Source organism: Prionailurus bengalensis, chromosome B1 (assembly GCF_016509475.1).
Source record: "Prionailurus bengalensis isolate Pbe53 chromosome B1, Fcat_Pben_1.1_paternal_pri, whole genome shotgun sequence".
Taxonomy (NCBI): Eukaryota; Metazoa; Chordata; class Mammalia; order Carnivora; family Felidae; genus Prionailurus; species Prionailurus bengalensis.
In genome coordinates, this window is record NC_057344.1 from 185,557,192 (window position 1) to 185,580,162 (window position 22,971).

At 49.0% G+C, this 22,971-nt stretch overlaps 1 protein-coding gene and 1 long non-coding RNA gene across 9 annotated transcripts in view; one reads left to right on the plus strand and one right to left on the minus strand.

The window, feature by feature from the left end:
• Positions 1–244: 244 nt before the first annotated feature.
• Positions 245–7,785, minus strand: LOC122478978. Its single transcript, XR_006296201.1, has 2 exons — positions 2,821–7,785; positions 245–2,124 (listed from the first exon to the last, which is right to left on the minus strand). It is a non-coding gene; the product is annotated as an uncharacterized LOC122478978 (long non-coding RNA).
• A 3,472-nt stretch (positions 7,786–11,257) lies between these two features.
• Positions 11,258–22,971, plus strand: part of SEL1L3 (SEL1L family member 3) — a 105,760-nt gene continuing 94,046 nt past the window's right edge. For 2 of the 8 annotated variants that reach the window (XM_043572848.1, XM_043572847.1), the window contains exon 1: positions 11,267–11,455. In XM_043572848.1, the coding sequence (XP_043428783.1) occupies positions 11,291–11,455 (165 nt within the window). In that variant the 5' untranslated portion in view covers positions 11,267–11,290. Of the gene's footprint in view, positions 11,456–22,971 lie in introns of all 8 variants that reach the window. The other 6 variants (XM_043572843.1, XM_043572846.1, XM_043572844.1 and 3 more) reach the window with 5 other exon arrangements.

The following is a 22,971-nucleotide window of genomic DNA, read 5'->3' on the forward strand; positions in this document are numbered from 1 at the left end:
TGAACATAAGCCTGTTCCTGCAACTGCCCAAGAGTGCCGGACCCAAGAAGGCACGAATCTTCTGATGCCTGTATGGTTGCCCCGCTCACCCCTCGGCCACGCTCACTGCCTCCGAACAGCTGCCGCTTTCACTTCTTGTTTTTTAGTTTGTGTTTTTTTAATTTCCTAAGTTTTTTTGTTTGTTTTTGCCCTCCACTGTTCTGGCAGATACATTTCTACTTTTCCAGAGAAATGTTGAAACCACTTGTGCTAAAGGTATTTTTTTTTTTTTAAATAGTGTCCTGTCAACGATGCATTGAGGATGTAATTTCAGGAAGTCAACATCTGTTTAAACACAACTTACTAAATGCTGCTGCTCATCATCTGGCCTTTGCAATTTCATTTTACTTAATGCCATGTTCAATGTTCTTGGTTCAAAATACGTCCTAACTTTAACTTTTGTCTCAAAGGCAGTATTTTATTAAAAAATGCGCTCCATTTGACTTTCTTCTAATAGCACCCTTCCTCAAAATATACTGGATTTCTGTATCATATCAATTTATGCGTCTTCCTGTTTGTCTCTCTCCGTGGCATCATTATCTGTATAAGCAAATGCTGCTGCTTCTGGAAGGTGGGGGGAGGGATCACCATAGTACCCATAGTTACCCCCCAGAAGAGGTCTTTTGTTATGCGGTGTCTGGTGGGTATCACACAGGATCGCCTCTTCAAAGCGAGACGCATCCATCACTCATCAACCTGCCGGTCCTTTTCTGGAGTAATTTTGCTCCCTTTCCACTCAGATTTGAGGGAGTCAATTATTTAATATGTTTGCAAAGCACATTGGTTTCCCTAGAGAAAGTGTGCCACATAAATATATATAAATGAATAATGAATTAAAGTTTAAGCAGATTACTTGGTGAGTTCTTCCTTAACTGCCCCATTTTCCTAATGAGGTGTTTTGAAATTACAATCTCCTTTTGGTTTCTCGCCCCTCCTCCTCTCTGACGCCTTCTCCTTCTTCCTCTTCTTAATTTCCTTCCGTTTAATTCTTTTTCCCCTCTGTCAATTCTATCAGTGCCTCCCATATTGTGGGCACTCGGTCAATCACAGCGATTTAGTGCCAGATCCACAGGTAAAAGCCTTCATTAACTTCAACGGGTGTCATAAGCTCCTCAGAACTCCAGGGTGAGATTAATAATTAGATAATGATTCTAATGCACTGTGAAAGCTAGAAGCCAGCCTCATGAAATGCTGAGTGATCAGTAGTCGAGATCAGTGATCAGTAGTCGAGACCAGTAGTCGAGAAAACCCTTGTTTACTGACCCCGTTCCCTGATCTGTTTCAAGTAAAACAAGAGATCCCTGATACTCTAAAAATTAATATAAATCAAATCAAATCCCTCCTGCAATCCTGACTCCTCTCACCGGTTAGAACAAAACAAGGAGGTTGCAACCGAAGAGCACGGTTTGGAGGTCCTTTGGATTCTATTTGAGGGAACAGCAGACTAATTTGGATCGCGCTTCAAGGAGTGCCATAATTGCTTATTGAATGTTGACGTTCAAATCCTAGTTATTCCTTTACCAGAGATTAAGGGGAATTAGAGAACAGTTCACCTCCATCCTGCTAAACCTGACCCAGTTTATTTACACCCTAATCTTACTACAGAGCATGAGGGGTAAAACAAGCTTCTCTTATCAATTAATAGCTGGCGAAAAATTTAGATTTCAAGTTCAACATAAGAGCTATTTATTCTAAAGCACTACGGAAATGAAGAGGGGCTCCCTGTGATGCTGGAGGGAGGGACTCTGGGCGGGCGGGAGTGCTGAAGAGAATTTTTTTTTTCCTTTCCCTCTTAAGAGTTTGAATTACTGTGCAATCTTGGATTTTCTAGTGACCCGTGTTAAAGCCCTGGGGCTAAAGCAGACCTATAATGGATCTATTTCTGAATTGTTCAGCAGTATTGGAGTTTAAGACAGCAGTCATGGTGTGTGCATATAATGAGGCCAGTGCCTCCTTCTGCATCCAGGAGGGCATTGGTCATAGCCCTTTGCTGCCGCTCCAAGTACAGAAGGGAGCAATCTCTTCCTCCGCCCCGTCCAGAATTCTCCGTGGTCGCCGTTCTGTCCTGAGCAGACACCGAAGTTGCTTTAAGGATATGAGATACGAGGTCAGTGAAAGACCCTACCCTTGCCCACGGGTCCCCCTGTCCTGCTTTGCCCGCCCCAACCTTCAGTCCCACCCTCCGCGATCCGAAACGCACTCCTCTGGGTTAAGGCATTGTTGCACATTCAAATACCTCTGGGAGGTAGAACATATTCTCGTTATCAGGGATTAATAATTTAGTGTTCGTTCGACAAACATTTGTTGTTTGTTGAATTTATTCATAACATGAATTAATCAGAGTCAGAGAGTGAGAAGACGTGTTGGAGTTCAATGCTGCCTTTTGACTGGTAGGGTGACCCCTCTCAACCTCAGGTGGTACACCTGGAAAGCCACGGGGCTGGATCAGATCTCCCAAGCTGCTTCGAGGCCCAGCACTGCCTACGTCTCAGCCAGTTGTGGGAACGGGCACAGACCAGACAGTGGTGACGGATGGGCGTGGGGGTGGGGGTGTCTGGGCGTAAGGATGCTGGGGGAGAGCCTGAGACTCGACAGAATGAGCATAGAAACTCATCAGAGGGCTCAGGTCTTTGATTTGTTTTGTATCAACCTGTAGCTTTGGGTCTGAGTTCTAGAGCTCCGCACAGAGTCTGGTACACAATAGGTATCCAATAACATTGGATTAAAAAGGTAATCCAATAACATTGCATTAAAAAATATAAGAAAATGACAACCCTTAACATATTAGTTTTCGAAGGCTGCTCGAACAAAGTGCCCCAAACTGGGTGGCTCGAAGCAATAGAAGTTTGTTGTTTCACAGTTCTAGAAGGTAGAAGTCCAAAATCAAGGCACAGGCAAAGTCACGCTCCCTCTGAAGCCGCTAGACAAGGATGCTTCCTTGTCTCTTCCCACTTCTGGTAGCCCCGGGCGTTCCTTGGCTTGTGGCCTCGTGGCTCCAATCTCTGCTTCTGTCTTCGTATGGCCTTCTTCCTTCTGTGTCTTCACATTGTCACCCCTCGGTGCATGTCTATGAGCAAATTTCCATCTTCTTGTAAGGTCACTGGTCATATTGGATGAGGGCCCACCCAACGATCTCAGCTTCACTTGCTTACATCTGCGAAGGCCCTATTTGCAAATAAGGTCATATGCGCAGGTACCAGGGGTTAGGACTCCCAGCATATCCTTTTAGAGAACACAATTCAACCCATAACAGGGTCATCCCCCCAGGATTCCACAGGAATTGTTGAGACAGTGACCTGAAATATGGATGTGAAATGTCTTGGTGATTTGAAAGTATTTAGGAAAATGTGGTATTAGGAACTCAGCTGGGATTTGAGAGTGCTCCTCTCTGCTACCCTTCAGGCTGTCCACACAGAGGTTCGCTACGAGGACTCGGAAGTCCTGCTTAGGGGTGTGAAGACAAATGTGGGGGAAGACTACAGAAAACAAGGTCAAGGACACAAGGACAAGGTTCACTACCTTCACAGGGTTGGCTGGGCCTCATTCAGGTTCTACGTAAGTGAGGTGACCTCAAATACCCTCCGTGCTAACCAGCCTTCCCAGAATGGGACCCACAGGCAGGTAACGCCTGTTCACCAAGGTCACACTGGAGAGAACAGAAATCCCCGATTCACACTCAGCTTTATGTGTTTCATTATCGTAGACTTGGAAGGTCACTTAATGAAGACAAGCTTTAATAAGCACCATAAGGCATTAAACATTGCACTGCCCAGAACACAGATGCGGTTCCTGACCTCCCAGAGCCTGGATCTAAAGGACACAAAGACGGTCACGGAGGTATGTTACATGTTTGTTTCCTTTCCCTTTCGGGGGCTAGCGCCAGGGAAGTGTTGCATTCTTAGGAACCACACATCCAATTTCCAATTCTGGGCTGAATAGTAATTTTTCCTGAAGGTTTGAATAAATCATCCAATCTGCTTCAGTTTCAACTATTTTCAGCATTTCTATTTTAATCATTAATTTTGGCTGCTTAGGACCCCAGAGACACTGAGCCCATTTGTGACTTAATTTGGGGTGGGGATGAGGCAGGAGGCAGAAGAGGCACTGAGCCCCAAACAGGAGAAAATAGGCTCGAGCTACCGTCTGAAAGATTTGGGCCAGATGCGAGGAACATTTTGTTGTCAGTGACAACTGTAATTCTTTGGTTTGCTCTAGCAGGGCAGATGACAGAATTTGCACAACCGTAATTTTGGTCAAGACCGGAGAGATTCTAATGTAAGAAGATAGTTTAATTTTCATTCTGATTGGACCACAAGGAGACGAGTCAGATGAAATGGCCCTTCAGGTAAATCCTAATACTCAAGATAATAAGAAGTGCATATAATCCAGCCTGTTCCCCTTGTTGCTTCGAATGCCAGGGAGCTCAAAATGAACTACACTGTTGAGTTAAAATATAATATTAGCCTAGGACACTGTTTCAGTTACCTACTGTTGTCAACAAACTACCCCTAAACTTAGTGGCTCGGAACAGTTTATTTTTACCTTTCATGGGTCAGTGAGTTGCTAGGACTCAGCCGGGCAGTTCTGGCTTAGGGATTCTGAAGCAGTTTCAGCCGAACGGGGCGGGGCTGGGTTCGAGTCATGTAAAGGCTCGAGATGGATAAACCTTCAGGATGATTTGCTCATTCGCAGGTCTGGCCCACACGGGGGGTCGGAATGTCTGAGCATCTCTCTCCCGTCACATGGCTGGCTTGCTGGTGGTGAGAGTTGACACACGGCAGCTGGCTTCCCCCCCACCCCCCGGGGGGTAAATACTGGGGGAATACCCTCCCCTGCTCCAGGGTTATAATGGAGATGTGCTTCATGGGTGGGGTCACCCTTAACCCCTTGACAGGTTATTTATTTTCTGTTTTTCATAAACTTACAAGGGATGGACCTTTCTTTGTGAGCCTTTTTTGGAAGTAGGTGAGTCTGAAAAATACACAAGAAGTGCTTTACTCTTGTCTAGGGCTTGACGATTTGCCCTGCACCCTCACCCATGCTACCTCACTGGCCCCCACAACACCACATGGATGACCAGATCGGTGACTTTATCCCCAGTTTTGCAGAGGCTGGAGACTGAGGTTCGAAAAAGGATTCGTGACCCGGCAAAGGCAACATAGCTGGGGAATGGCGGGATGGCCCCAGACAGATGTGTCCGACATGGCGGTGTCTGTCCCTAGGCACCATGAAGCCCGGACACACACCTGCGTTTCAAACCCAGGTGCGAGCCCTGGACATACCTCACGACACCTGCTTGCCCCTCCACCACCCGCTGTCACTACACAAGTTTCGTGTAGTCGTGGAAGCTCCGGTCCTTGAGCACGGCTGCTCGGACCAAACCAGCTCTGCCACCTGGTGATGACCCTGGACCTGGGATCTTTCAAACGGACTCAGTTCCTTCGTCTATAAAACGAGGCTGCTGCTGCTGCTGCTGCTGCTGTCATGAGGATTGAGTGAATTAGTGCGTCAAAGTGATACATGGTAAGAACTTTCAAAAGAAGTCTCTCAGTCAAAGGCTGCAGAGATAAGTAGCTGTTAAGAGAACCCTGGGCTAGCTTCCTCTTCTCTATGCTTTTCTTGATTTTATATGGACCTTACTAAGTGTCCATGCAAGTACAGCTCATCTTGACATGGCATTTCACTTGATATCGTTTATTACCGGATAGACTAAAAGCCCTAAGCCGATGTTAATGCCTGTCTAAGGATCGCGATTTCAGCTGCAGGATGCAGTTGTCAAATATCGTCAGGACTTGTAGATACAATCCGCTTTCCCCCAAGGTCTCAGGTGTACTCACTCTCTCTCTTCAATTATTTACACTGACACTCCCTAGGTGCACAGTCGCTCTCCGTCCCACGTGGATCTGCACACTCACACCCAACCTCCCTCCACCCTTTTCACACACATGTTCTTCTCAACATGCTCACCCGAAGATATTTTTCTAACTACATGCCCGTGACCTTCTGCATCCCAGCGTTCTTCCTTCCTCAGACCCTCAGTATACAGCTATTTCTGTGCTCACTGAGCCGAAAATGTCCCCTGGCCATCCCAGGTGCCCTGAGGATGGTAGGAGAAGTTTTTGCAGCCAGGCCCAGTGGGGCAGGTTGCAGACCTTTGTATGTATGAACGAGGAGGCTTTGGATACCTGGCTGCACCTGCTGTTCGGATCTCAAGGGTCTCCATCAGTCATCTGAGGGGGCCAGGGAGCGGACTCCCCTGCTGCCCCCCTGGCCGTGGCATAAACAGCCGCTGCGCAGTCCAGAACTCTTGAGATAGCTGCTGCTTAAGGGGGCAAATGTTCCTGCCTCCAGAGGAGGCTTGGCTGAGGGAAGCTGCCTGCTTCTTCCCAGCTCAGGGTCGGGGGGAGAATTGAGCTGAATATGCACCTATTCAGAAGGGCAAAGAGCCAAAAATAACCGGGAGCAACAGCATTTCATCTGACAGGCCCAGAAATAGAGCTCATTTCGGAGTGCGCCAGGCTTACAGACTGGGTGATTCTGAGACCTTCCGCATCCCCACAGAAATACATGGAAAAACTCCCAGCTGACACAAATGCTTCCATCCTCTCTTCACACAACTTCTCAAAGCGAGGACCCTGTGGCCCAGGGAAAAGGAGTCTGCAGTCAGAGAGACTTGAGGCTCAAAAGATGGGGGTCTGGGGACCCGGGGATGAGGATGGTACCTGGTGGAATGTTCTAAGAGAGGAAGAAGCAGGAAATAATTGGTGCATACGGAGGATTCAAAAAAGGAAGAACAGAGACAGGAACAGATTTAGGGAAGGTAAAGCCTAGGCTTTCTCATTCCCCCCCCCCCCCACCCTGTGAGAAAAACGGAAGTACTGAATGTTAAAAACGTCAGGCAGGATTCAACTGGATCCCCAAGGTCATTGTTGGCAGGAAAAAAGGTTTTCCAATGGGGATGGGAAATGTGTGGTCTGACAGCAATCTTCTCTTCCATTTTTGTTTTCTTCTCTTGTATTTTGATGTAAAAGGCAAATGTCACAGTTCATTTATCTTTATTCCGCATATCTGAAGTTGCAGAATGGATGGGAAGTGGCAGGGTACGGAATTCCAGAGGACCCTGCCCACGGGGAAAATTGTGTACTAACAGGAAGGAGCTGGAGGAGGTAACAATGGATATAAAAGGAAAAGAAGGCAGGAAGGTAATAAGGAGGAAGGAGAAAAGGACAGCTAGAAAGAAAAAAATGAAAAAAGAAGATGATGAAGTCAATCCGATTGACTGACTATGCCTAAGAACCTTCTACGTATAAGGCCAGGGGACGATGCCCAGAGCTGAGGAGAACAGGTGTACAAACCGACCAGAATACGAAGCAGGATTAATGCCAGTTGCCACACGGGGTTACAAGCAATGTTCGCTGGGGACAGAGAGAAACTACCGGTTGATTTTTGACCTGAGATCACAAGGGATGTCTCTCTAGAGCTGGTGGCATTTGCCTGGGCCCAAAGGTTTATGTAGGAGGGCGCTTTCCTCACTGCTCTGCAGTGCCCTCCCTGCCCCCCCTTATAACTCAGAGATCGGGTGTCTTTGCAGGGACACACCTCAAGACAGATCCCAAGACATCCTCAGTACCTAGAAATGTGGTTTCCAAGTGCCCATGCGTGGACTGTGACAGCCTGAAGGTAGCAAAAAATAAGGCAATGAGAAGTCTGGAATTTTTCACAAATTATATTCCGTTTAAAGAGCTGTCTTTTGGGGCGCCTGGGTGGCGCAGTCGGTTAAGCGTCCAACTTCAGCCAGGTCACGATCTCGCGGTCTGTGAGTTCGAGCCCCGCGTCAGGCTCTGGGCTGATGGCTCAGAGCCTGGAGCCTGCTTGCGATTCTGTGTCTCCCTCTCTCTCTGCCCCTCCCCCGTTCATGCTCTGTCTCTCTCTGTCCCCAAAAATAAATAAATGTTGAAAAAAAAATTTTTTTTAAAAAAAAGTAAAAAAAAAAAAAGAGCTGTCTTTTATTGCGATATTGAATCCTTCCTAATTTTTTGACGGTAAAAATACCGTCTTTTGGATGAAATAATGTTGATAAAAATAGTATATTGGGGTTTTTGTTGGTTTTAAATACTTTTACTTGGCAAGTGGATAGGTAGCCAACTGCATTGGTCCCTGGGATTTTACAGATGTTATGCCATTTCAGATTCTAAGAACTCCTGGCCTAGAACGCCGTTCCGTGCTCACAGAGGCAAGCATATTCAGTGAAGGTCATGCCTTTTTCCTGCAGCCCTGACCTGACCCGTCCAGGCTTCTGGATACTTCTCCTCATAAGCCTTGCAGAGAGAGAGGCTACCAAGCTCCTGCTGGCCTCGGTCCTTTTCTGTGTTGAGGTGTGGGATTGCTCTCTCACTGTCTCTCAGAGGGGATGAGATAACCCTAAGGCAGTGATGAGTGAGAGCAGATACAGTCCCCAGGGACCTTCCCAGGTTAGTGGAGCATTAAAACTTAATGCGAACCAATAAATTGTAAAGGTGGGAAAGAATGGTATTTTAAAACGAACGGTCTTCTTCTGCACTCAGACCACACCCTTCAAATTACTGATCCGGACAGAGGAGGCAAGGGCAATGACCGGTTCCGTCTTCTGGATCAAAATGTCACAGTCCACTGTGAATAGAAATCCTGACCTTCTGTTTTTCCTTCCCCTCTTCAATACAACATTAATCAGTCAATCCTGCCACACCCCTGCCCTGGGCCACAGAGCAACCTGAGCATCCCTTTTTGAGGACCGAATTGTCTTGGGGTCAGTTCTCTGCCTGCCTGACGCTCCTCACGGAACAGGGCACCTTCTTACCTCTGGATTTTGGGGTGTTGAGTGATGCCTGGCGCACAGTAGGGGCACAACAGAGGCCTAGTAAGTAAGAGATTCGGTGCACCACGTTAAAAATAGCTCAGTGCCCCAAGGGGTGCCTCCACAACGACTACAGTTAGGTAAATTCAAACTCACAAGGCTTCTGAAACTTGGATTCCATGAATCCTGATTACAAACAACCTAAGGGAGCCATTTCGTTCCCTGAAGGCCAAACTGAGTCTGTGTGCAACGAAGTGGAAGAGAACTCCAGAGAAAGGCCCAGGAAGACAGGCGGAAATTCCAGAAATATTGTGAAGCCCCATTTTCTGGGACTGGCCAACAGTTTTCCTTCCATACACATTAAAAAGTATAGTCTATACTTTGACCTGCCCCCCCAAAATAATATGGACACAATCTGGGACAAAGCTGCCAAATCTTTCAACCCCCCTGGACACTCAATAGAATAAATGATTTTCCACATCACACAGGAGAATTTTCAGTGCTTCGGGTCTTTGGAAGTGGGGCAGAGTGCTGGAGACAGCTGTCAAACAAAGACACTCTCAGATGTTTTAATGTAGTGCCTGCTGGATGAGGTAGGAGCAGAATGACCCTATCTACACGCCAATGGTTCTGGAAATGGGGTCTGTGGACCAGCATACAGCTTCTCAAGCCTCACCCAGGGCCAACTGAACCTGAAATTCTAGTGGGGCTGTCCAGCAACGTGTGTTTTAATAAGCCCTCCCCGGGATTCACATGCAGGCTGAAGTTTGAGAACCAGTGACAGAAGGCATTACCTTGGAATGAGTGACTGGGAGCCAAGAACCTGACCCAAGGCCGCAGCCCTCAGGTGACCTAAAAAAAGAAAGGAATGACTCAGCTCAGTTGCTGAGTGTGGCCAGGCCTGTACTGAGACGGCGGAGGGCATACCCTGGGCACTCCATCTGTACGGCCAGACTCTCCTGACGCCTGCCACGACTTGCCCTACCGTGGTGGCATCTCCAGAGGGCAAGGGCCGTGTCCTTCCAGGCTCCCAATCATTGTTAGTTCCAATACGCACAAATCCACCAGTGCCAAAGGGAAGCTCCTGAGAACTTTCGAACGTGGGTTAACTATTTCGGAGCGACAGCTACCTGCCCAAGCACTTGTCTGAACGGCTGGGCACAGCCCAGCGCTTTCCAGAGCACCAGGGCGGCCGCAAGCTGGAAGTCTCGAGGGCCAGCAGGACCCATATCCGCGAACAGCCAGTCCCAATCTGGGCCCCACGGCCGAGGGTGTGCCTGGATTTATTCTAAAAAGTGTGCGCTTCACGAGCCTCACCCTTTCGTTTAGGGCTTCAGTACAATCGCATTGACCTAATTAATTCGTTTTCTCCTCGGTCCGAAGTGGAAACCGGGGCACAGGGCTGCAAATCCAATGCAAACCCGCTTTGGGCGCCGATACTCTGGACAATTAAAACAAAGAGCGCGGCGGCGGCGGCGGCGGCGGCGGCGGCACCGCACAAAACCCTCGGGAAACATCCAGAACGTGCCGCGAACCAGCCGGCAGGGCGGGGCGCAACCCGGGTTAAAAATGTGCCCGCAGGGAGGCGGCCCCACCCCTGCAGGTGGACAGGTGGAGGTTGGCAGGGGTCAAAATCCATCCTTAAAAGACTAGAAGCTGCGCCGCTGCGCGGCGCAACTGCAGGGGGCACAGTCGCCCTGCGCCCAGCGGGAATGGCGCCCTCGCCAAAAAAGCAAGGAAACAAAACCCATTGCACCGGCGGGAACTGGGCTGCGGGACCCGCAGAAGGAGTGGGTGGGAGCGGGAGGACGCGGGAGCGGGGTATAGAACGAGAAGGGGAGGGAGGGAAGGGAGAGAAGGGCAGGGAGAGAAGGCAGAAAGTGGAAGAGGGGGTTAGGAAGAGAAAGGTGCGAGGGGGAGATGGGAGAGAGGGAAAAAGGGGAACGGAGGGAGGGGAGAGAGGGATCGCGGACAGGAAGAGCGCCGAAGGGGGGCGGGGGAGGAAAGCGAAGAAAGGGGAAGGGGGGGAGGCGGGCCGGGAACCGAGGGAACCGGGCGGGGGGGGCGGCGGCCAGGGGGCGGGACCGGGGTCAGTCCCCACCTGCGGGGTCCCCGGCCGCGGGGCGAGGTGGAAGCTGGGGTCGGAGGCAGCCGCCGGGAGGCGGGCTGGGCACGGAGGCAGAGGGGAGGGAGGGGACGGGCACTGGGAGGCGGGGAGGAGCCGGCGCTCGGCTGGGGCTGCGGGGGCGGCGACGGCGGGAGCGGCAGTGGCGGCGGCGGGTCCGGCGGCGGCGGCGGCAGGTGGCCCCGCGCGCGGCGGCCGGCCCGGCCGGGGGCGGGCGGGAAGGTGGCGCCTCGGGCGGGGGCCGGTCCCTGCACCAGGTGACCTGTTCCGGCCCGGATCCGGGCGGCCTCGCCATGCAGCGGCGCGGCGCGGGGCTCGGGTGGCCGCGGCGGCAGCAGCAACAACCCCCGCCGCCCGCGGTCGGTCCCCGGGCCGCAGCCATGGCCCCCCCGAGCGGCGGCGTCCCCCCGGGCCTCGGCGGCCGCGCTGCCTGCGCGCTGCTCCTGTTCTGCTACCTGGTGAGCGCCGGACCCTGCCCGGGTCCTCCCCTCCGCGCGGGGCCCCGGGGACGCGGGCGGGGGCGGCCGGGGACCTCCTCCTCGCCGGGCGGTACGGCGCTGCTAGTTTTCTCGCTTCCGCGCCGCTGCGCCCCGGGCGCGCCCGGCACCTGGGATGGGTACGCGGGGCGCGGAGAGGGGTGCGTGGACCGGACTTGCGGCGCGGCGCTCTCGCTCGTGTCCGTTCCTCTCCCTCCGAGACGCGCTCCGCACCCGGGTTACGTTCCCCTGGAGACCCCCCCCCTCTCCTGTTCCCCACTCCCCCCGGGAGCCTCGCCAGCCGCGTTTCCTCCCCACCCGCCGCGCGCGGCTCTCCAGCCCCCTCCCTCCCCGTCCTGGGCTCCCCTCACAGTCTCGCAGCTCCTTTCCTTCCCGTGCTTAACTTCGCCTCTCTCTCGCGGCGAACGCCACCCGCCTCGAACCTCCTATTACTTTCCACCGGGGCCTCATGGCCCGGACTGTTTTCTGCCAACGCACCGGCGAGGAACCTAGCGTTTCCAGCGCTCTTCAACTCCTCCGTGGTCACTCCGGCCAAGTTGCGGATGCCAGAAAGAGATCTAGTTCTTTGTAACACGCTTACCGCCCGAGTGGGGACTTTTAGCTGCGTCTTGAACGTTGTCATTTGAGAGAATACGTTTGGCTTATGCACGTCAGTTTACAATGTGCACTCTTCTTGGCTTCTGTTTCCGTCATCAACTAAATGGCAGTAACCTATTTTTCAAAAGCAGCTCATTTAAAATACCAGAGTAATTTAAACCCTCAGAACAAGGTGGGGGAAATAGTCCTCGTCGGTTCCTTTGATGGCTTGCTTTCTTCTGCTTTGAATTCTCCTAAACAATAGTAAATTTACAGAAGGTGACACCCTTCCTGTCCAGCCTACCTTATGTTCCAGGATCCTGCAGAAACCTTGGGTTATCTCGCCATATATTACTGTAAATAAATGAAATAGAAAATGCTGAATCATGAAACTGATGTAATAGGAAATTCACAGAACGCTTAAAATTGAGCAATGTCATTGTCCAGAATTATTTTCATTTATGTGGTATTGCCGTTATGCAGAGTCTGTCTTCACAGAAGCTAAAAACTGCTTGGGAGACATTGTCAGGCATTAGAATTGGATTCCAAAGAAATTGCCACCTAGCCCAAGTTTCTTTTAACACTCTTTACTTCTTGGCTGTTGCATTTCTTGAAGCAAGAGGGTGTAAAAATGCAAATTGTAATTCTGCTTTAGAAAATACCTGTTGAGCAATCCATGCTTTGCCTCATATTTTAAAGTACCAAATTTCGTGGTTGGATTTACTTGATAGTTTCATGAGAAGTTGTCAGTTAACCTGAATGTTTTTTTTTTTTTGCACCCGAGAGATATTATTATTTAATATTTATGCCACAGGGTTACAGCACACAGGCTCATAAATAAAACTGCCCAAACAAATGACAGGGTTTCAGTGTAAACAGATGATCCCCGTCCACAAGGCACTGGTTACCCACAGAGGCAGAAATGATATAGTAGAGTCGTGTGTGAAACATTAGTGTACAGGTGGTCTGGAAAGTTCCACGTGGAAATCCGAAGACCTGGCCGGGAGAGACCAGTTCTTGTCAGTTCCGAGAACTCAAGAGGAACAAGAACAAAGCCTAAGGACCTAGTGGTCTGTGGGAACAGAGGCAGATGACGGAGCGGGTGTAAAAGTTCTGTTTGGACCCAGAGGGGATTTAAGAGAACAGGTCACAGAGAGGGGAAAGAGACGATACCCAAAGCATCAGGTGAGATAGTGAAGTCATGAGGTGCGGCTCCGAAGAGAGATTATAGAAAATACCGTAATGTGGGAACTAACTGGAGCGTGGATGAGTGTCTTGGCAGACAGAGAAGGGTGGGATTCGGGAACGATCACGAGGAGGGAAATGTCAGTGCTTCCTGACTGTGTGTGTTTCCTTCAGATGGGCCTCAGATAGGCTACTGTACAGGAAAGACTCGGATAAACAGGCAAGCCGTTTTGCAACTCAATGAGAAGGTTTTTGTCAAAGCCAGGAAAGCAAAAGTGTGATTTGGAAGATGGGCTTCCCCTTTTGTTCTAAAGGTCTGGCCGGCTGCTTAGGATTCTGTTCTCGAGGTACGAGCTACCTGAGCCACTGCCTGCTAAAAGGTAAGGCTTCCTGACCTTGGAGAAATTCAGTGTGCAAGGTGGGAGAAACCACAAACATTGGCACAAGACACGTGAGGGCCAGAAGACAACAGATGAAAAAAATGCATAATTGTGTCCGTTCTGCTTGTCAAGGAATGCTTTGTAGAGGAAGAGATGGGTCAGGATCTCAGGAATGTGCAGACACTGGAGGGAGAAAGCTGTCCCATAATTTGGAAACGTGAATAATAATAAGAGTAGCAATAACAGTTTGCGTTATATCAAGTCATTTATATCCATTATGCAGTATTAATTTTAACAGCAACCTTGTGAGGGAGAAGCTGTTAAGATCCTTACTCAGAGGAAGTGACTTGAGACTCAGAGAGGTTAAGTAAGTTGCCCCCGGCCACACAGGTAGTCCAGGACTGCCACCCAAGTCCATCTGCTTCCAGAGCCCCAGTTCTTAGCCACGCTAACTTACTGCTTTTCTGGATCTCACTGCTTGGAACCCATTCCTCTCATGCATAGATGCATGCATGGGCCGTTAGCAAAGCTCTTACAATTAGCAGCCACTGTGCAATTGGCCAGGATGTGAGGTCATGTCTAAAGTAGCCTAAAATATACAAAGCAGGAAGCACAGGCCACAGAATAGAAGCAGGATGTTAAAAAGAAAAAAAAAAAAATAGGTGAAACCAGAAAATATTTGCCATCTGTGATGGAGAGGTTAAAGATAGGGTCCTTCTGTAGTCCGGAGGCAGCTGGTGGGGGTTAGCGCTCGAGTCTGTATGAATGCGTGTCCAGGTGTAGAGCGAGTGTGCCTTGGAATGCATTCCAAAGCCAAGTCATCCGTGATTTGGGAGCTGATTCCCACTTGGTGTTATCCCCACCAGTTCGCTCGTTCGCAAGGCCTGGAGGTTGAGAGTGCTTTTCTGAACAGATGCCTTTAAGCCCCTGCCCTCGTGGGTGTGGGCTTCCAGGAGCCAGGGTCCGGAGGCAGCGGGCGCCTTTCTTCCCCATTGGCGGGGACAGAGTAACCTTCAGTCACAGCCCAAGAACAGTACTGTGACTGTAGCTAGGATACTGCCAAAGCATGAATAATTGTGACGAGGCCTGAAAGATAAGTCACGGAACGATGCCAAGCAGATTTCGGAAAAGATGATCCCTGGTTCCAGCAGCTGCCAGAAAATTCTAAGGTCACCAAAGGTCAAGATGCAGAGAGCCCCCTCAGAGAAGGTGAGGGCCTCGAAAGTAAAAGGTGACAGAATCGCTTCCGCCGAGGTCACTGGTGCTGAGCGGTGTGGTCCATGTAGAACTTGCCAACAGACCCCCGTGCCCGTCTCTTACATCATTAACTCTTACCCTCCTCCAGACCTGGCTAGACCAGCTGAGGCTGCCCCAGCCCCATCGATATCAGTGGCACTTGTGGAAGGCATTTCTGTCCATTCTGAACTCTGGTCTCGAATGTATAATTTTTTCTTAAGTGAGAAAAACAGATCTCACAATGGCGAACATTGATGTCAGCTGTAGAGCTGAAATATTCAGAGTGGACATTTGCACTTGTTAGACAATCAGAGGACAGAGAAATAAGAGGGCATTAGTGGCACGGATGTACGTGGGGATTGTTAGCAGACGGTGGCTGCGACAGAATTCTCCATCAGTGGCCACAGACCATTGGTTATCCCTCTAGAAGTATTCATTAACTCCTTACTCTGGAACACAGGGCTTGAGAAGATCAAAACAAGGTATAGAGAATTCTCAATTATCTCGCTTGCCCAAGAGTGAAAATGAATATATGAAATACAGAGATCACCTTCAAACTTCGCGTCAGCCAGTAGGGTCCACATTCATCCTGACCAGAGCTCCAAAAATCTCCCAAGCCATGGTGTTTGCCTCTTTCTTTCTATACCTTCTCTTCCTGTTGACAATGGTGTGGGAGCCATGAATTGGCTGACGGAGGCAGCTGGAGGAAAGGCAGAAGAGAAGGCTTAAAGAATCCAGGCAATTCAGAGAGGGTGGATAGACTCAAGTAGACCATAAATAGTCCCAAGTGAATTCCTGTTACCCCACTCATCCTATTCCCCTGAGAAAGGAGCCAAGGGGCAGGAGGGCTGTGCAGCATGTGAGGAATTGTTGGAGAGATTGGCCGACATCCTCATCCAAAGAAGGGCTTACCCTAGCTGGGGAGCTGGTCCGGTTCAAGGTGTATGTTTGTAGGTAAGACGATACCTACCCTCCCCACAACCAAGCTGTAGTGAGACGGTGGGATTTTCGCCCCCACACATCCCCGCCCCGCCTTCAGGATGAGAGTGAGCAAAGTCCCAACTTTCCCCCCACCTGTAGCCAGAAAGTGGGACAGGTGGAGAGGTGAGTTGGTGAGTTGAGGGCCTCTCCTTTGGGGTGTTAACTGGGTGTTAAGAAGGACACTATCGCAGACTTTGGAGTCAGGTGGGAATTTGAATTTTGGTTCTGGTTTTTAGTAGTTGGTTGGCCTTGGGCAAGTTACTTACCGTCTCTGAACCCATGCTATTTTCTCAGCTGTAAAACTGGAATGCTGTGTCCCTCCCAAAGCCCTTGTGAAGATTAGCTTTGAAGGGAGACGTTCTGTGAAGGATGAGGTTAGAATCGAGTGAGAAAAGGGACTTTCCGCACCTGTCCCGATGCCCGCACAGAGTAGGTACTCCATGAAATCAAACCAAACTCAACCTTGGTTACCATCTTATGATTTAAGTTAAAAAGAAATAGCATATCAAATAGTATTAAAGAGGAGGGGGGGAGCAGACACAACTGGAAGCATTGATCATTGTTGTGGTGGTTTCTCTAGCCAGCTCTCAGTTTGGGGAAGGCATATTAGTAAACTGGGAAGTATTTCCCAAGGCACATCTCGATTTTGGGGCCCATATGGACATCACTGCCCGTTCGGTTTAATTGCGTGCTTTGTTGACATAAACAGGGTTTTTGCTTCTTTCTAGTCAGCAGAAATTGGAAAAGTAGGCGTTTTAAGGCAGTACAGTTACCTCTTGACTTATGGAAAGTTTGATCTGGCCAGTTTGGAGAGAAAGCACACTCATTAGCCAAGGTCTCCTTAGGTGACTGGTGGGATGGAATGGGCAGGAATGAGAAAAACACACAGTTGTTGTTTGTATATCACATGAACCCACGTACACGTGTTAGTGTAAATAAACTTCCCATAACAAGACGTGAATGATTGAAGATTTTGCAGTCTCTCTGTCCCTTCCTTAAATGACAAGTGGACCATATGGAGAAAAGAGCCAAGCTTTCTCAGCTTTTTAGAACTGGCAAGATTATTTGAATAGAATGTCTTCTTATTGATTTTGTTTAAAGGCATCAGATGCAGCCATCCTAAAAGAAGTTTAGGCAGAATTGATAGATTTTTTTTTTTTTCCCCATCCAGAAGATACATAAATTCATCTGTTTTGCCATTCCCAGGCTGAATCGAATGCATTTTGGTCTCCAATTTGGGGTCTCTCATCATGAACACAACAGTAACTGACCCATTTCTTTCTTTCGAAAAAATGTACAATACATACTCAATTACACAAACACAAGGGAATCTGTTTTGTGAGTGGGTGTGACATTGTCAAATTTGACTTTGATTAAGGCTTACTTCTGGTGTAAACAGATGTTTGAGGGCTCAGGCATCTTTCAGAGCCCAGCGCCATTGTGTGCAGAACAAATCAGTAGCTTCCGAGGTGGAACATCTCTGACTGCCCGAATGGCATAATTTAAGGGGCACAGAAATGCCCCGTCACTCCCAAAATCTTGCTTATAGACACAGTGCGTTTAGGCTTTGCTTTTAAGGCATTCTCTTCACCAGGCTGGCATAGAAATGTAGGTAGGTGACTTTACTGCGGCACTGTTTTCATTATCACATTAACATGGATGAACTTGCCAGATGAGCAGGAGTCCAACAGGGTAGAAGGATAGGAAACGTTAAAAAATTTAATTCGTATTTTTGGTGTGGAGACATGGAAAGTTCTAGAATGTAGGGAGGTTGTCTGAAAGGTCTGGAGGGACTTGGTAGCTGAGAGAAGTCCACCCTAAATGGGTAAGGTAGGTGCCAGAGTGCCACCTTCCCTGACCTCACAGTCCCTCACGTCAGCCCTGACCCCCAGGGGCCCGGGGGGATGCCAAAGGGTGAGGGTTCTTTACAAGGAGATTAGCGAGGGCTGGATGGAAACGGAGAAGTGGAGACGGCTCCCCATCGCAAAAGACCTTGTGAATGTCAGGAATGGGAGGCAGGGACTCAAGATTGGATGGAGTCCTCTGGTTAATATACAGGTGCCCCCCCCCCCCCCCCCCGGAGCAGTGACCCAGGACAGACCACAGCGGGTCCTGGCAGAAACGTTCACGCCCAGGACTTTAGTTCCGCAGGAAGCACTTAACGAAAATCCTACTGGGTGCCTGCCTACCTGTATTTCAGAAGCCAGAGACATAACAATGAGTAAGACATGGACTCTGACCTCATAATTTCTAAACAAAGGAACGTTGGGGGTAATTTTTCACTTCCGCTAATGCAAGCTGGCATGTGAAAATACCTATGAAGGTTGGACACGTGTCATGCCTGTAGCTGAAACTCTTCAAGTTAATTGCCTGATTTTCCTGGCAGGAAACAGCTCATAAGCACACACATGACTTGAGCCAGGAAATCAGCTTCAGCTTAATCAATATTTGGAGTGTGATGTGTTGCTAATCGGTGTTGGTTTTGTACATAACAGAGGTGGCCACAACTCACGGCGTAGCAGCTGTCCACTGGGTCTCCTTCAGCCCCCAAGATGCCAGCTTCCTACGTTGCATAGGTGTCCAAAGGACTGAAGACTGTAGTGCCTTCTGGCGGGATTCAGACCTTGCCCCTAAAGCCACACACGGTGATGTCAAGGTCCCCTTTGGGGCCAGCACTCCCCCATCCTATGAAGAAAACAATTGTCCATCCCTGAAATTTCTCTTCTCTCCTACTAAGCTTCTCCCACTTTTCCAATCGTCTTTGTCAGCCCGTGAAATTTTCCAGCCCCGAAATTTTTAGCCTCGCTCGAACTTCTTATCCCACGTAGATGTTACTGAAACAATAGGGAGATGTCAACACCGCCACCAGGGAACCTTAGCAAAATAACAAATCAAGCGCCATCAACCACACGTATATGAAATTATATCTAATTGCCCAGTCTCATTTCTTCGGTATGATCGTTCCTTCAAAGTGCATATTTTCTGTCATCTTGTGTTTTCCTGAATTCTAAATCTAGAATAAAAGCTTGATAATCTTAGAACAGGAGTCGGCAGACTATGCCCCACGGGCCCGCCAGCCAGCCGCCTGTTTTGGTAAACACAGTTGTACTGGACCACAGCCGTGCTTGTTCGCTTGTGAGTTAGTTGTCTGTGGCTGCTTTCGGCAGAGCCGAGTAGTTTTCACGGACACCAAGTGGCCTACAAAACCGAAAATACTTACCATCGCGCCCTTTTTTTAGAGGAAAAGTCTGTGCTCGCTTCAAATCTGGAAGCGCACCATCCAGGAGAAATACGACGTAAGCCACAGATGCTAGTCACATAGGTAATTTCAGATTTTCTAAAAGCCACGTTGAAAAAGCAAACGGAGGGGCGCCTGGGTGGCTCAGTTGGTTAAACGTCCGACTTCGGCTCAGGTCACGATCTCGCGGTCCGTGAGTTCGAGCCCCGCGTCGGGCTCTGGGCTGATGGCTCCGAGCCTGGAGCCTGCTTCCGATTCTGTGTCTCCCTCTCTCTCTGCCCCTCCCCCGTTCATGCTCTGTCTCTCTCTGTCTCAAAAATAAATAAACGTTAAAAAATAAATAAAGATAAAAAGCAAACAGAAAGAGGCAAAGTAAATTTTAGTCACGTGTTCGATTTAGCTTACTGCGTCTCCGTACGACCATTTCTACATATAACCAGTATAAGAAATATTAATGAAGTATTTTGCCTTTTTTAAAAAAATCATCTTTGAAACCCAGTGTATGTTTTACACTTACAGCACAACTCCCTTTGGACCAGCCACGTGACCAGTACCTCATGTGACTTGTGGCTACCGTATCAGCTTAGCATGAGTCTAGGACCCATAAACCTTGGACTTAGTTTTGCTGCACTTGAGACTTGGAAGTACGTGCAAATAAAATAATCTTCATGTGCATAGGTAGAGATTTCCTTTGAAAACAGAATTTTGAGGGAAGGGCCCGGAGAGAGTATGCTGTCAGGTGTCCTACACCTTCTTCATTTTCATCTGTCACCACCGATCTCCGCAGTGATGAGCCCGATGTGCGGAAGGTCACGGGTCATCAAGCAAAACTGAAACCGGTTTCCACGTGCCGTGCTTATTCACTTGGGACAGTGGACTGTGCGTGTTTAGCCCTGAGATGTAAGATAACGGACACTGTTACCAACTGCACTTTGCAATGAAATCTGGTGAAATCGAATAGCCTTCCCTCCAGAATTTGGTTTACCAGAAAGATTCACTGGAGTTCCTAGCGTCAGTACTAAACGCGTGGTTAGGGGTGTCTGGGCGTCTCAGCCAGTTGAGAGTCCAACTCTTGGTTTTGGCTCAGGTCATGATCTCATGGTTCGTGAGTTTGAGCCTGGCATCGGGCTGTGTGCTGACAGGGAGGAGCCTCCTTGGGATTCTCAATCTCTCCTTCTCTCTCTCTGCCCCTCCCCCACTCACTCTGTCTGTCTCTGTCTCAAAATAAATAAACTTTAAAACAATTTAAGGGGTGCCTGGGTGGCTCAGTCGGTTGAGCGTCCGACGTCGGCTTGGGTCATGATCTCACGGTCCGTGAGTTCGAGCCCCGCGTCGGGCTCTGTGCTGATAGCTCAGAGCCTGGAGACTGTTTCAGATTCTGTGTCTCCCTCTCTCTCTGACCCTCCCCCGTTCATGCTCTGTCTCTCTCTGTCTCAAAAATAAATAAACATTAAAAAAAATTAAAAAAAAATAAAACAACTTAAAAAAAAGATTAAAAAATAACTGAAGTGGGAGGGGCGCCTGGGTGGCTCAGTGAGTTGAGCGTCCAACTCGTGATTTCAGCTCAGGTCACGATCTCACGGTTGTGGGATCGAGCCCCGAGTCGGGCTCTGTACTGACAGCAAGGAGCCTGCTTGGGAGTCTCAATGTCTCCCTCTCTCTCTGCCCCTCCCCTGCTTACGTGTTCTCTCTTGCTCTCTCTCAAAATAAATAAATAAACTTAAAAAACAACTGAAGTGGGTGAAGAGGGCTGGGGTGAGTCTTTAAGGAATACATAAGAGGAATGAGGAAGAGGTTTAAAGTCATTCTCTGAGAAAGAACACAAGGTAATATTTAATATACCACAGCATGTGTTGGACTCTAGTCCAGTTGCCTCACTAACTGGGCCAATGTCTTCTTCCCAGGGAACTGAGCGAGGGCAGCGTTAGGGGCACTTGGTAGGAGGGACACCAGCCACCGTTGGCCGCTGTGCCGTCCAGCTTCCATCTGCACCTGTGGCCTCGGTCTTCAGCCACCCTCTGCTGTGGGCTCGAGGCCGGATTCCCGTCTTGAGCGGCGGGCCAGACCTCCACACGTCCGACAAGCCACTGCTTATGGACAAATGCTGGGGGTATCTCTCATTCACAAGGAAGCCGAATTCAGCCCGGCAACTCTTCAGTCTTGCTGTTGTGCGCTGTGGGGTGAAGAACGGGGGGAGAGAGAGAGTGAAAACGGGGTTGGGGGGGGGAGCTTCTGGGCTTGCCTCTGCTGAGCCACCGGCCCGGGTGATGTCGGAGAGCATCGCCTCTCAGCGACCCATTTCCTCGTTGGGAAAATGGGGTGGGCTGATTCCTCGCCAAGGGCTCATCCACTCTAACAGTCGCCACTTCTAATTATAAGATTATGTTTCTGTTTGTTCCCCCCCTCCCCCGTGTAATTTGGAAGTATAAATGAGGATATAAAACAATTAAACCCCTTACTGCGGGGGCAGACAGTTTGGACTGTACCCACCTCTTTACATATTTCTTCCCACGCTTTTCCCGTGACTAATCAAAAGGAATGGCCATTCTCCTGTTCTCCCTCTGCCACTTGGAGAAACTATGTTTTTTATTTTCATCTTTAGGACAGTTGCTCCCCCCCCCCCGCCCCCCGCCCTACTCTGTTTTGTTTTGCGATATTCATGTCATACAGAATTCAAAGATAATAAATAAGAATATACAGCCAATGTCCCTCTCTTACCCTGTCTTCTGGTCACTTTATCCTTTTCCATGTGAGCAACCCGTGCTATGTGTATTAAAGAAAATATGTATATATTTTCCTTTATGTATTTATTTTTAAAATTTTTTTAATGTTTATTTACTTGAGAGAGAGAGAGAGAGAGCAGGGGAGGGGCAGACACACACACACACACACACACACACACACACACACACAGAATCCGAAGCAGGCTCCAGGCTCTGAGCTGTCAGCACAGAGCCTGACATGGGGCTTGAACCCACAGACCGTGAGATCATGACCTGAGCCACAGTCAGAAGTTTAACCGACTGAACCACCCACGCACCCGAACCAGCAGTCTCTTGACGGACATTTAGTTTTCCATCTTTTGCTATTACAAACAGTGCTGCAGTGAAAACATGTACGTACATCATTTTGCACAAATTTGAGAGTATGTGTAGGCTAAAATCCTAGAGGGGGAATTGTTGGCTATTGCCTGACCACCATCCACAGAGATCACTCTTATCAGCAATACATAAGAGGCCCACCTGGCCGGTACAGTGTGTTATCGGACTTTTTTTGATCTCTGTGAACCTAGTCAGTTCAAACTGGTATCTTCAGTGTCATTTCCATGTGCCTTTCCTTTACTATCCGTGGGAATTCACTAATTGATGAACTATGTCATTTCGCTCATTTTTCTTGATTGTTAGCTTTGTTTCTAATTGACTGTCAGTGCTTTTAAAATAGAAACGCAGTTCCCTTTTACAGAAATTTTCGTTGATTCTTCACTGTTAGTAGAATGAGACTCCACGTTCCTTGGACTGGGATTCAGTGTCCTTCCTTGAGAGCCAGAACTCTGCCTTTCGTTTTTCAACCTCGCATCCCTATGTCCTTTTGTGTCGTTCCCCTCCTGTTCTCTGGTCAAAGCAATCTGCCCTGTATCCGGTCCCCACGTACGTCGGTGTTTCCCTGCCTTCTTGCCCCTGCTGATGCTGTTCACACCACTTGCAGAGTTTTTCCCTTTGCCTTTCTTCCTAAAGAACTTCTCTTCATCCCTCAAAGCCCAACTGAAATACCATTGTTTCCGTAAAGGCTGTTCTAGAACCCCCAGGAAGAATGACCCTCCCCTGGGATTGTATTCCTTTAGGACTTGCTTATAGTCCGACTAGAGCACTGACACGTTCTGC